Source organism: Dermacentor variabilis, chromosome 3, assembly GCF_050947875.1.
Source record: "Dermacentor variabilis isolate Ectoservices chromosome 3, ASM5094787v1, whole genome shotgun sequence".
Classification (NCBI taxonomy): Eukaryota; Metazoa; Arthropoda; class Arachnida; order Ixodida; family Ixodidae; genus Dermacentor; species Dermacentor variabilis.
The window spans coordinates 48,153,848-48,166,887 of record NC_134570.1 but is presented as its reverse complement, the minus strand read 5'-3'; the positions used below and the strand labels follow the sequence as shown (position 1 = coordinate 48,166,887).

Below are 13,040 nucleotides of genomic sequence, written 5' to 3'. Positions count from 1 at the left end.
TCCTATAAGCGGACAACTGCGAAAGCTAAGGATGATTATAACACTAATGCAAACACTTACTTCTCTAATCCAAAAAAACAGGAAATCCCTTCACAGATTCATGGAGCACAAGAACCTTCCGTCTGCCACATTTTGAAATCCGTTGTATTGACCACAGTGGAAGCTAAGACTAATCTTCAGTGCATAGCACGTGGCCTTGCATTGCGATTCCAGGCACAGTGCTCAGATGTGTTCAGAATTCTGACACAGTACAGTGGTTAGAAGAAGACAACTCGTCGAAACTTCTATATGTCGTAGCTTGTATGAGATCAGCAGCTCCGGGTTATGATGGTGTATCTGTTAGCATGCTCAAATTCTTGGCAAATAACTTTACGGGAGAGTTGCTAAATATTGCGAACATTTCTCTCGAGAAAACATGGCTACTTTACGAGTGGAAGATAGCTAAAATTATCTTGCTTCTAAAGACCACCGGGAAAGGGCTTGATTTGTACAGCATTCAGCCAATCACTGTAACTTCTAATTTGGTAAAATCAATTGAAAGAGTTGTTTAAATTCGTCTATTTGAGCACACTTCTAAAATTAATGCATTAAGACCTGCTCAGATTAGATTTCGCAGCAGTTATTGTTCTATTTAGTCCACGCATATTGATTTAGAAAGCAAGATACGGTTAGCTAAAAGAAACTTAAGAGTTCTGTTTCGATCCTCGTAACATTATATGTTGCCAAAGCTTATGAGAGCGTAGAGCATAGCATTTTTTGCACAGGTGGAAAGCATCATTCTAAGTGGTTCTCCCAGACCAGAGGTGCACCTCAGGGTTCAGTGCTTTTCCCACTATTGTTTAACATACTACTACATCATATTCCAATAAGGCAGGATGTCACGGTTTATGCTTATGCGGATGACATTGCATTCTTTGCTTTCGCTAAAGATATTCACGTGCTTTACCAAAAGTTGCAAGCGTATTTAAATCTTCTTGTGGTCTGGCAGGATAATTTGCGCATGGTCCTTGACATTAACAAAAGTGTCCTTCTTGTATTCCGTGTACATCAATATGTTTCCTTATCCCTTGTGAATCAGAATCAACTGATTCCGCAGGAGTACACAATAAGGTACCTGGTAGTCATTTACGATCCTGACCTAGACTGATGTTCTCTAATACGAAACATTGTGAGAAAAGGTGAAATCGCTCTTGATCGGTTGACGAGAAAATGCAACAGTGAGTTTGGTATGTGTAGGGATACTTCACATTTATCGCGCTTATGCAAGACCCGATCTGAAATTTGGTTGTGTGCTCATATCTGGCTGTCCAAATTATAAGTTGCAACATTTATTTATGATAGAGAGATGGGCCCTACGGTCAGCGTCTCTGAGTTCCTAAATATGTTGCGAACTCTGTACTGTATATAGAAGCAAACATGCTAGATTTTGCGTCCAGATTTCAGCTGCTAAAGGTAAAAACGTTTCTTAGAGCATACGAACATGTTCCCGGAACAAGTTGCCCGGTGTTTGTCGCGCAACCGGCACTATATTTTTTTACTCTATGTGGCCAAATACAAGCTGCCGCAAAACGTGTTTACGCTCACTTTTAGCAAATATAAACGTTAACCTACGATCATTTCAATGTGTCCCTTCAATAAAAACATATAACACTTGTAAGTAAACGCCTTTCCAAAGACTGCTAAATTCATAGCCAAGCAAACACTAGCTGGACTCTGGAATGAGTAGATGGAATATTTTCCCTGATACAATGTTGTGTCCACAGACGCCTCAGTAAAGGATGAGAAATCAGCAGTAGGCATTTGCTCTCAAACATCATCATTTGCTCATTGAGTTTTGCTATTCGTCTTCCTGATTACACTCCAATTTATGTGGCTGAATTCATGGCCATATGCATGGCTGTATACAAAATTCCGAAAAATGTGTCACGTATAATATTGCTAGCAGCCTGCCTGTCAGTTCTTATGCCGCTAGAAAGCTCAAATAATGCGCCATTGCACCGACCGCTACACTTTTTATTCCACATCATGTCAAAGAAATTCGGTTTTGTGAATACCTGGAAATTGTGGACTAGTACTTAATGCGATGGCAGACCGCTTGACAAAGGTAGCGTTGGTAGGCCAGTGAGTTTCTTTATACCCAGCCTTACTCTGGTAGCCGTGACAAGATTACAAAGGCGGCAAGTCCCACGTGGAAAAAATGAACTCCTCCTTGCTGCACCGGGTTACGAACGTTTGGCGTTCCCCTGGAATGTGCGGTCATGTCCACGTCGGCAATGCGAAGTTTCCATTACACTATTACGATGTCGAATACCGCAACTAAATCTGCACATGAGTAGGTGTGGTTTAGCACCATTGAACCTTTGTGCAGCATGTGGCGATCTAGAATCACTGGACCATTGCCTCCTCTTTTGCCGAAAATATAATTCATAAAGAAAGACTTAGAGCAGCCCTTATCCCGTATGGGTCTTCCTCTCTCGGGGATTAGCATCTTATCTTTTGGGGCAAGTACCCTTGGCCGAGCCCCAAAGGAAGTGTGTCAGATAGTACATGAGTACGTCAGTGGGAGTGGGAGACTCACGTTAAGCAGATTTTCCTCATTATAAACACTGAACCCCGTTATTTTCATAATATAGCATCTTCGTCATAATTGGCATGACCCCTGTTCAAGAAACGAAAACCGAAAATAATTTATATTTACTATTATTATGCGAAGCATATTAACGTAGGTTTCGGGCCTTCGCGCGACGCCCGGAGGTGGCCACCATTGACCCTGAAGTGGGGTCACGTGACATGACGTCACGTGATGACGTCACACAGGCTGCAGATGGGGCCTCATATCGCGCCGTCGGTCGCCTCCCGGCGGTGGCCACCATTGACCTTCAAGTGACCTTCAAGTAGGTCACGTGACATGACGTCACGTGATGATGTCACACCGGCTGCAGATGAGGCCTCATATCGCGCCGTGGTCGCCTCCCGGCGGTGGCCACCATTGACCCTGAAGTGAGATCACATGATGTGACGTCACGTGATGACGTCACACCGGCTGCAGATGGGGCCTCATATCGCGCCGTCGGACGTCGCCCGGCGGAGGCCTCCACGCTTCGGTTCGCGCCGTCGCGCGCGACGCGGCGGCGGCGCCACCATCGCTGCATCACGTGATATGTGACGTGACGCCAGGGATGAAGCGGCGCGCGCCCGCCGTCGCGTCAGTCTCTGTGCCCGCAACCACGCCAGCGTCTTTGCGCCGGGCGTGTATGCGGTCAAGATGCCTCCAAACGCTAAGGATACGCTAAGGATACGTTAAGCCCAGTGGATGCTTCGCATCCACTGGGCTTAACCTTGATAAGCCTCCAATTTTTTAAATATTGATAGTACAGATCAATAAATTAACAGGAAGCAAGAAGTTCGATCATGTTATGTTTCCACTGAGAACCATGGCCAGTCCCCCCTCGCGGGTACGTGCCAAAATTTGATTAAATAAGAAGAAGAAGAAGAAGAGCCTGGAGCCGGTTAATCTGTGCGAAGCGATCAGTGCTAAGAGTGCAGCAGCTCCGTTGGCCGTACCGACAGCGTTGTCAACCGCAGCAACACAGATCAGTGGGACGGGCGCGGTCTCAAGAAGGTCAACTAGTGAATTAGATAGCTTGCAACGCAGTCACAGGGATAATTATTCCGCGTTCGTCCATTCACTGTTGTCACGACGACGGCACGTGGTGCGAGATGGACATTTGCGACGACGTCAGTGCCAAAACAACCACCGCGACTACTGTCCTGCAGGGCTTTGTCCACTCCGAGACGCGGGACATCATCCAGGAGAACGTCTACGTCATCTTGGGCCACGGCAAGTTCCAGAGGCAGGTCCTGCACTGCGCGATTTTCTCCGTGGTCGTGCTGCTGCTCCACGCGTTCGCCTACCGCGTCATCGGCCGCTCCGTGGACCACTGGTGCCGGCCGCCCGACAATCTGCGCGATATGCCGGTCCAGGAGTGGAAGAACGTGGGGATCCCCGTGCTGGCCGACGGCAGCTTCAGCAAGTGCACCGTCTACGACCCGCCGCTTCCGGTGATAGCCTCGACCTCTGTCCATATATAGCTCATCCTTGGAGCGCGACTTTCTGGGCTCAGTGTTTGTCACTATCGTCATATCCCGGCCCGTGCCTGTTGCCGAGAAAATGTTCGCCCACTCGCCCCCTTTCCCCCGCAATCCTTTTTAACGATATATCTTTCTCGGAAGGGAGCGTGGCGTGTATCGTCGAATAAGTGCTAAAACCGGCCCAAAGTGAGGATGCATTTTAATTAAAGTGAGCGCACGCGTTTCGTTCTAGGGAGAGTCTTCGCGATGCCACTGTCTTGTAGTCTGTACACGTACAGACATGTGGTAACAGGAACTCTGTTTTCCTATATTGGGTAGAACTGGAATAGTAAAGACTTCCATCAGCAGCTGTACCATGTCTCACTAACTCTGGAATGGTCTTCCTTTCCAGCCAACGCTCTGACATACGAGGTGCCGGCCGAGCTCTCTGATAATCATGCACGGCACGTTTACAAAAATAAGTGGCTTCTCAAAGCAAGGGGAGTGCGGTAGCGCGATTAAAAGACGGGCCAAAGGAACCACATAGGGACACATGCAGCGCTTCTTGGTAATGCATTACCAAGAAGCCCACATTGCAACCCTCGTGTTCTCAAAGCAATGCAGAAATCAACATCGAAGCCTTCACAGTCACACTGTAGAGTGTTCACGGCGACCGAAAGCACCTATCGTAAAGTACATGTAATAATAATATTTGGGGTTTTACGTGCCAAAACCACTTTCTGATTATGAGGCACGCCGTAGTGGAGGACTCCGGAAATTTTGACCACCTGGGGTTCTTTAACGTGCGCCTAAATATAAGCACACGGGTGTTTTCGCATTTCGCCCCCATCGAAATGCGGCCGCCGTGGCCGGGATTCGATCCCGCGACCTCGTGCTCAGCAGCCCAACACCATAGCCACCGTAAAGTACATGTAGTTGAATATCTAGAACAGCGGCGGCTCATGACAAACGCCGGTTCATTAACTTAAGCGTTCTGCTACCGCTGTTACGTCGTTAGTGTTTATTGTAGAACGCTTCGAAATTGCGTCGCACACTGTCAATTCGATGTCAGACATGATGCCAGATATGGCATACATGCCTGTCTCCTATAATTTTCTTAATAAAACTGTATGTTTTCCAAGTGCTCATAGGCGTATATATTACCCCAGCCAACACGGCGTAAGTTTCTTGGTATATCTGCTCTGATATCGTACATACAGTCGTCACGGGCGCTTCATGCCCGTGCAACACTATAGCACCGTACACTCTGCATTGATGTGAAGGTACCTCGCGCAAACTGGAAGAATTAAGCTATATCCTAACTTCGGCTTGACCTTGTCTGAAACGGGAACACTACAGGACAAAGAAACTAAAGGACGAGCAAAACTGATTAATGTTGTTCACTTCGCGAAAACAAGTGTCGTGCAGACGCTTCAATTCAGTCCAGCCAAGTCTGAATTTGTCACCTGGACGTTTCCAAGTCGCCATTATACTTTTCCAATAAAGCTAGCCCATCTCTTCGCACAAGTTATCGAAGCCTTTTCGCTCGCTCTTCCCACAGGAAGGGAACGAAGAGGAACGCCGCAAAGTTCCCTGCCACCGGTGGGACTACGACATCGCGAACAAGGCAGACAGCGTTGTCAGCCGCTGGGACCTGGTGTGCCAGAACCAGTGGCTCTACTCGCTTTCTTCGTCCGTCTACACGCTGGGCGCGGTGCTGTTCGTGCCGCTGGCCGGCGTGGTTTCGGACCGCGTGGGACGCAGGCCGACCATCATGGCGAGCGCCATCACCATGCTTTTCTCCTGCCTCGGCGCGGGTTCGTCGCCGTCCTTCGGCGTGTTCCTCGTGGCCCGCTTGATGGTTTCGGCCTCGGCCAGTGCCACTACCCTGCTCGTGTTCATCGTACTCTACGAGGTGACGGGCAACTATCGACGCGCCCTCTACGGTCTCCTGAGCACGGGCGTCGGTCCCACCGTGACGCCCGCTGTGTTGCAGGCCATGTCCCTGTTCCGTCCAAACTGGAAGGTCTCGCAGGCGATGCTCGCCACTGCCACGGCGCTCGTGGTCGCCTGGTGCTACTGCATCGACGAGTCGCCCGTCTGGCTCCTGGCCGTCGGCAATATTCGCCAAGCGGAGCTTACCGTTCTGCAGGGAGCCAGGTACAATGGCGTCGACCTTGGGAAAGCCAGGGCCTCGTTCAAGGCCTTCAGGAAGCAACTCGAAAGGCCGGATGTGGCCGCGTCTGCCGGACCCGGGGACGGCGGCAGCCAGGAGAACGTGCTGCGCGTCGTCAAGTTTCGCCGGCGAGCCGCGTCCGTGCTCCTGTCCTGGTTCGCCGTTTCGTTCGCTTACTATGGCACGTCCTACAGCGCCATGTACATGGAGGAGCACTGGGAGTTGACGGGTCTCCTTCTCAAGGCGCTGCTGTTCGCCGCCGTCTACGACAGCATGACGAGGCGGGGCCAGCGGGCGACTCTGTCCGGCGTGCTCCTGCTGCTCTGCGCGTCGAGCGCCGTGAAGACGGCCGTCGTCGCGTGGAACGTCAGCGTTGCCGTCCCGCTGCTCAAGACAGTGGTCGAGGCCGTCTCGGCTGCCGCCGTGTGCGTCACCTACGTTTACACCACCGAAGTTTTTCCCACCACCATGCGGAGTAGGGGACTGTGCGTGTCATACACATTGGGCCGCATGGGCGTGCTACTGGCAACCTGGCTCAGTTACGTCGCCTACCACGGAGTCTCGCTGTGGCTGAACCTAGTGACGACGATTGCGGCCTTTGCGAGCGCACTGGCGATTCAGTGGCTTCCCGAAATACTCATACAGAGGAGGAAGAAGAAGGGTGAGTCCGCGCCTCCTAAACCGTCGGCCACGGTAGAAGATCAGCGGGAGGAAGCCCCCAAGACGGCCCTACAACAGGAACAAGGAGCAGTTAAGTGTGAAGGCGGCGGTAGCCCGAGTCGATCGTCGCCCTCGGAGGCCAAATCGCAGGCGGGCACTGCGCGGGCAGAGCTCGTGACGCGGTCGTCGGCGATAGCGACGCCTTCGCCGTCGTCGCGAGGTTCGCCGCAATGCGAAGCGTCGCCGACGGCGGCGCGTCGACACCGCATAACCCGTGCCGGCAAGAGAAGTCCCAAGCGCCGGAAAGGCCGCTCAGGCACTCCGTCGCCGTCGAGGTCGCCGCGGTCATGACCGCGACGCGTTGCATGCCGTCGCAGTTATGGGTGTGAGAGGTTGTGTTGCGACTCATTTTCCTTCTTCCTTCAACATACGCTTTCGAACAAATGTGAGTTAAACGTTTCGATGAAGGCTTTACCGCAGCTCAATTTTGATTCCTTTCACGCCACTCAAGCTCGGTTTGTTCGGGTCGCGTCGTGTTCGAGAATCCCCGTGAGCACTCTTTTACATAAATTCGCCTAACTTAGCAAGGTGTACGGGATATAAACGCCCCAACATCGCGCTTTGGTTATCACCTCACACCTAACAGTGATGAAATAGTTACATTGACTGCACGCGCGCTACACGCTTGTCGCCAAGCTTTCGTTCGCGCCTCTCGGGTCGGCTTCGCTTGGTGTTGAGGCCTGTCGTTCCATGTGTACTGTGTGAAGAGGCTGGAACATGTTTTATTCTTTCTGGCGCACTGTGCGACTCTCCTTATTTCTACACCTGTAGCCGCACCTCCTCGTGATACCTCCTTGACGTTCCGTTTACCATTCGCATCACAGCAGGGTTTCTGAATGGGGAAAAATAAGCGTGAAAATCTGCAGAAAATGCAAATTATACTATTGTACATGGTGCTCTGTTGATTCGAGGGATTCAACTAGGCATTAAAATAAAAGTTATTTCTCTCTCTTCCCGAAGCGTCACTGGGACCATCAGAGACGTCGTAATGGAGGGCTCTGGATTACTTGTCACCGCCGTAGGGTTGTTTAAAAATCTAAGTGCATGAGCGTTTTTTCTTGTTTTTTTTTTTTTGCATTTCGCCTCCTTCAAACTGCAGCCTCTGCAGGTGGTAATCCACCCCGCAACCTCTCGCTTGACCATGGCAGGTCAAGGTATTCTACTGAGGCTTGCCGCCGTGGTCCCAGAAGGGGGCGACAGCAATTCGAAGGATAAAAATTACCGCCCCTTCCAGTCCGTGAAGATTGTCGACAAGTGAAGCTGTGTTAGTTGACCCAGAGTATTACAACATGCAAGTCAAACTTCGCAAGCAGTCTATATTGTAAATCGGTTGTTTCACCATTCTTTCACCTCATTTTCGCTTTTGCGTGCTTCGTGTGGTGAGCCTGCTTTAGGAGTGCTGATTTTTTTTTTCTTTTTTGCGCGTAGCTTGTTTGTGTTCGGCGCACTCTTTTTTTTTGAGTGCAAGTTGCTCTGCCATTTCTTTTGCGTGCCGGCGTGAGAGCAAGGTTTGGCGTGAAAGAAAAAACCATCTGATTGTTTTTTTGTTCATGTTGTGTGTAATGTTGTATTGGCTTGTTTTTGTGTTGTCTCTTCTACCGCTCGATCTTGAGTTGCCGGTTGTTGTGTCTGCACTACTCTGTGGGCCTCCTCCGCTTGCAGTGCTTTGTCTGGAGACGTTGAATCTTGCATTGCTTGCTCTTGAGTTGACGGCGTTTGCATTTCACAATCACAGCCTTGTGTTTCAAAATTAAATCTGCCTGTCACGTGAGACAATGAATGGGTCGTACCCCCTCGAGCGATGCAATGGCTCATACCCCCGTAAAGGCGGCCTCCCCATTACGACGACAGAAAAGTGACATTCTACACTGGAATGACGAGCGGCAACGGAAGCAGCTGTGGAAGACCCAACAAGCCAGCTGTGGAAGACGACGACGCTGGAGCCATTGCTGATGATGATAGTTTTAGCTCCGACAACGACGGCACAGGGTCCGCTTAAACAACTTCGCTGCAAAAAAAAAAAAAAAGAGAGAGAAAGAAAGTGCGACACAAGAACTTGTTGTCAACAGCGTCTTAACATTGGCATAACTTCTCACCACAGAGCGAAGTCTGCGCAGCACATACATAGGAAAGCGGCGGGGGTCAGACGACCATTCGCATGAGCAGTTCGGAGACGCGCTCCTTGTTGAAGGTCGTCACCACACGCACGGTTCGCTTCACGTCAGGCAGCAAGTCCGGCGTCCACGCGTGCACCAGCTGGCCCCTGGTGTGCACTCCGCCAAGCTCGACGGCCACGCGGCGGTGTTCCAACGCCGAGGCGACGGAGTCCGGCGCCAGCACCGCGGCCACGACCAGGGCGTCGCCCACCTCGTAGCCTCCGGAGGCGACGTCGTCGTAGTACCGGAGGGTGAAGCGCGTGATGGCGCTCACAAAGCGAGATTTGGCCGTGTCCTGTCGCGTCATCATGGAGTACACCTCCTGCTCCAAGAGAAGTTAATTTTGAGAGAGAAATGGAGGAAGACATTCTTTAATGGAGCCTGCAGTTTATATCCCAGATGCATCTGGGAAACAGAGAAAGTGTTGTCGCAGTCACTTTGAGGCAAAAGAATCCCGTTCGCAGGCTATAGTCGGTACATTATTCTTGAAAAAGAAAAGTATATTTGCAGCGCGAATAGACAGGACGCGAAGGCACTCAAGCGACGTATACATGTGCGCAGAACTGTGCACCTGTGATCGAAAGAAAGCGTACCAGGAGTTACACGAAAAAACTGAATTGTCTCGATTCCTTACCGACTAACATCAGACTAAAGACTGCAGTTGAGACTTCACATGGCAGACATCGCTGTGCATTCGCCAGTTCCTAGTCTGTCAGTCTTAGTTGCCAAGGAATATTTTGCCCATCCCGCACGTAATGTCTATTTGATGGGACCCTTGAGGTATTTACAAATAATAAAAATAAGGTCAAGATTGTTTTTGCACAACATTTTCTCCGCCTACTTTCCATCATGCGTGTCCTCTGACGTTACGCTTCGGGGCAAATCAAGCGAGGACAAAAAAAAAGAAACGTACGTCATTTTGGGTGCATTCATGTGCCGGCTATCCACGCATCAAATTCTCAGCTTTGAGACGGTCTGACTCACCCACGGTATCGGCGACTTGACCACCGCCTCCCACGGCACGATGGTGATGGGGCACTGGGCCCTCGTGAGCACTACGTTGGCTGCCTCCGGGTCGGTCTTCAAGTTGAACTCTGCCCCTGGAAGGACGTTTCCGCGACCTGTGGAATGTGGATCCTTCGTCAGTTTTCAATCATTCTTCCTCCTTGCTCAAGCATCTTGTTCTCAGTTTCAGAATCGCATGGCGTTTGACACCGTGGCAAAAATGAGAGAACTCGCGGTTTAGCAGCACCGCTGGTCCACCCCCTCCCCCCCCACGGCGCCAGGTTGACGATGACCACCTGGGTTTCTCTAACGTCCACGCAAAGCTTCTTACGCGAGCGTTTTTCAATTCCTCCTCTTAATACTGCGGCTGCGCTGATCGGCATTCAAACCTGCGACTATTTTTCCCGCATCAGATGGCCGTAACTACCAGAGAACCATGGGGGCTTCACAAAAATTTCCTTATTATTTTCAATCACTTAAGCTGGGGAGGTATTCCGTAGGAGTTCACCTAGTAGACTGTCCATTCCGGCCGCTGCTGATCGGATGCAGCTGTACGAGCAAGGAGGAGACGAGCGGCCCCTAGGTTGACTCTCACTAAATGGACTCTTACATAATCCCCCCCCCCCCCACCCGCCTAACCGTGCGAGCCCCACCTGAAGGTTGCGGCGCTGTTTTATCGCCACTAAATAAACAACTGCACATTACACACTGCGGTCTTTCGAGCGACGTATGCACAGTGTCCACTTACCTTCCACATTTCCCCCGAGGATAAATATCTCCTTGAGGTTCGCCCCGAACCGAGGGTCCAGCATCAGTGCCAGAGCCGCGTTTGTGAGCGGTCCCAGCAGCAGCAGCGTGATCTGACCCGGCTCGCGCCGTGCCATCTCGATGAGCTTTTCGGCGGCGTGCATGGGCCTGTAACGGTCATCGACGTTGAACGCTCTCGCCCATTTTTTTTCTAAGCTGCTTGTACTTGAAACGTTTGCAAGAAAGCTCTTAATTACAGTCGCGTACGTTTCTTTTTTCTATAACGAAGCCTGCTAAATCGGTGTGTGGTGATAAGCAAGCCTGTGCAGTGATGCGAGCGTTCTATAGTGATACATCGTGCACAGTATTCTACGTAAGCAGTGCTTGATTCACGTAACAATATTCTTTAGTGCGGACTGAGCTAGGACTCACCTGCGCCTCGAGACCTTCCATCGATGTTAGTAAACCACCACCAAAGGTCAATAAATGTAAAATGTATCCTGCAATTGCATATCGACGGAGATAGCAGTTATGATTTGCTTGAGCGATTCGTCGTGGAATACATTTTATATCACTGTGTTATTTATAATTTCTTTTCGTTAAATTGTTTCTTCATTCACATATTTGTTCTTTTTCTGCAAAACAAACGGAAATTAAGTAGACGAGGTATTTTTAACCTTAATCTCTCCACAGCAGCTAATTTATGGAAGAACAAAAGAAGCAAAGTGCCGCAATACAGCGAGGGCAATGGGCAACAACAACTACAACAATAATAGAAATATGGCTTCGATCGGAAAATGTTTCTCTTAATGGCACTTCCACACGACAGCCATCTTTCTGTGCGGCGCGTGATCCAGTGATCAGGAAATATTACGCAGTGTACAAGTGCCTATAACACATGATACTGTAGTGTGAGCGAAAGTAAACCTTTTTGCAACGAGAATGACCATTTAATTAGCCAAGCAAAACATTACTGTTCGATTTACTGGCAACTTAGCAACGTAGGTGACGATGGGTTAGGAATCTCATGTTGGTAACTGCTTCGGTGCCTTTTCTAATCCGATAGCATTGTACAAGACACGCATCGGCCTTCATTCTTGTTGTCGATGCAAAGTAAAGCGTGTCGATCCCGGAGGCTGTGTAATCACGGTTGGGTCGATATCGATACTTAGCACGCCATAAGTGCCTGCGTAAGGGTTTTATTACGGTTTCTAACGCGGGCCGATCGTGGAGGCAAAGCTCACTTGTAATATGAGTGCTAGCTGTGAGCATTTTCTTTTCCGCTTTCTTTAATTGGCTTTCGACCACTCGGAACATATCTTTGGATTTCGGTAGGAATGAGAAGCGTGTGTGTCATACTGACGGAAAAGAGCATGCTTGTATGCCATAAACAAGGAATCACATTTTTAATTTGTCTCTGAAAGTTGTGTAAGAATGACATATGACGTCGCGCGACGGTGAAACAGTGCGACCGATTGGTGCGCCGTCACGTAACCATAAAACCGCGCAGGGAGAGTTACTTCGCTTGTATACAATACTATTGCGATATCAATTATACGGACCCTCCAAGCGCATTTCTGCCGTCGGCGTCGCCGTGAGGTTCCGCATAAAGTCCAAGGGGCGATAACACCGTCGCCGCGCGCCCTACGCTGTACGTGCTAGGGGAGCCGACTAAAACCCCTTAAACTTCGTAAAGTAGCGACACTCTCCTCCTCCGCCTTCACTCCTCCTTGTTTCTCCTCTCTTTCGCGCTCCCTCCTCGACCGTGGCGGCGCCTACAGTGCTCGCGCGTAGCAACGGCGCCAACATGCGATCCTCGCCACTCCGTAGACGCTTCTCGAGCAAAAATGGCGCTGATGCACGGCGCGAGGGCCCACGTGATGTTATTAGGCCAATAGCGACGCGGCGCCGGCCAGAGCGCGCGAGGAGGAGGCAGCATTCTTCAAAGCGTGGCGCTACTTTACGAAGTTTAAGGGGCTTTATAGCCGACGATCGCGGCTCAATCTTGCCCGCGCGAAAGGGACGATTGCGAAGAGGAAGCGTGCCGTCTCCTCCCGCGCGCGAGGCACCCAACGTTGTGAGGCGCTGAGGGGGCGGCGTTCTACTCCGGCTGCTACTGCGCATGTGGCGGCTGCGCGGCCGCATCTTCAGGGCGATGTGCGTTG

General features: G+C 50.5%; 2 protein-coding genes across 2 annotated transcripts in view; one reads left to right on the top strand and one right to left on the bottom strand.

Annotated features, from left to right (window-relative positions):
• LOC142574503 (uncharacterized) overlaps positions 1–13,040 on the bottom strand; it is an 85,852-nt gene that overhangs the window by 49,902 nt on the left and 22,910 nt on the right. Inside the window, exons 4-7 of the mRNA XM_075683566.1 lie at positions 10,877–11,043; positions 10,108–10,244; positions 9,116–9,445; positions 5,705–6,730 (exon numbers count right to left, since the gene is read on the bottom strand). Of these exons, the coding sequence (XP_075539681.1) occupies positions 5,705–6,730; positions 9,116–9,445; positions 10,108–10,244; positions 10,877–11,043 (1,660 nt within the window). The remainder of the gene's footprint in view (positions 1–5,704; positions 6,731–9,115; positions 9,446–10,107; positions 10,245–10,876; positions 11,044–13,040) is intronic.
• LOC142575548 (uncharacterized) lies at positions 3,488–4,437 on the top strand. Its single transcript, XM_075684976.1, has one exon. The coding sequence runs from the start codon at positions 3,721–3,723 to the stop codon at positions 4,090–4,092; it is 372 nt and encodes a 123-aa protein (XP_075541091.1). The 5' UTR covers positions 3,488–3,720; the 3' UTR covers positions 4,093–4,437.

What these genes read in the sequence shown, in the direction of transcription:
- LOC142575548 (XM_075684976.1), top strand. Translation starts at nt 3,721, where the DNA reads ATGGACATTTGCGACGACGTCAGTGCCAAAACAACCACCGCGACTACT.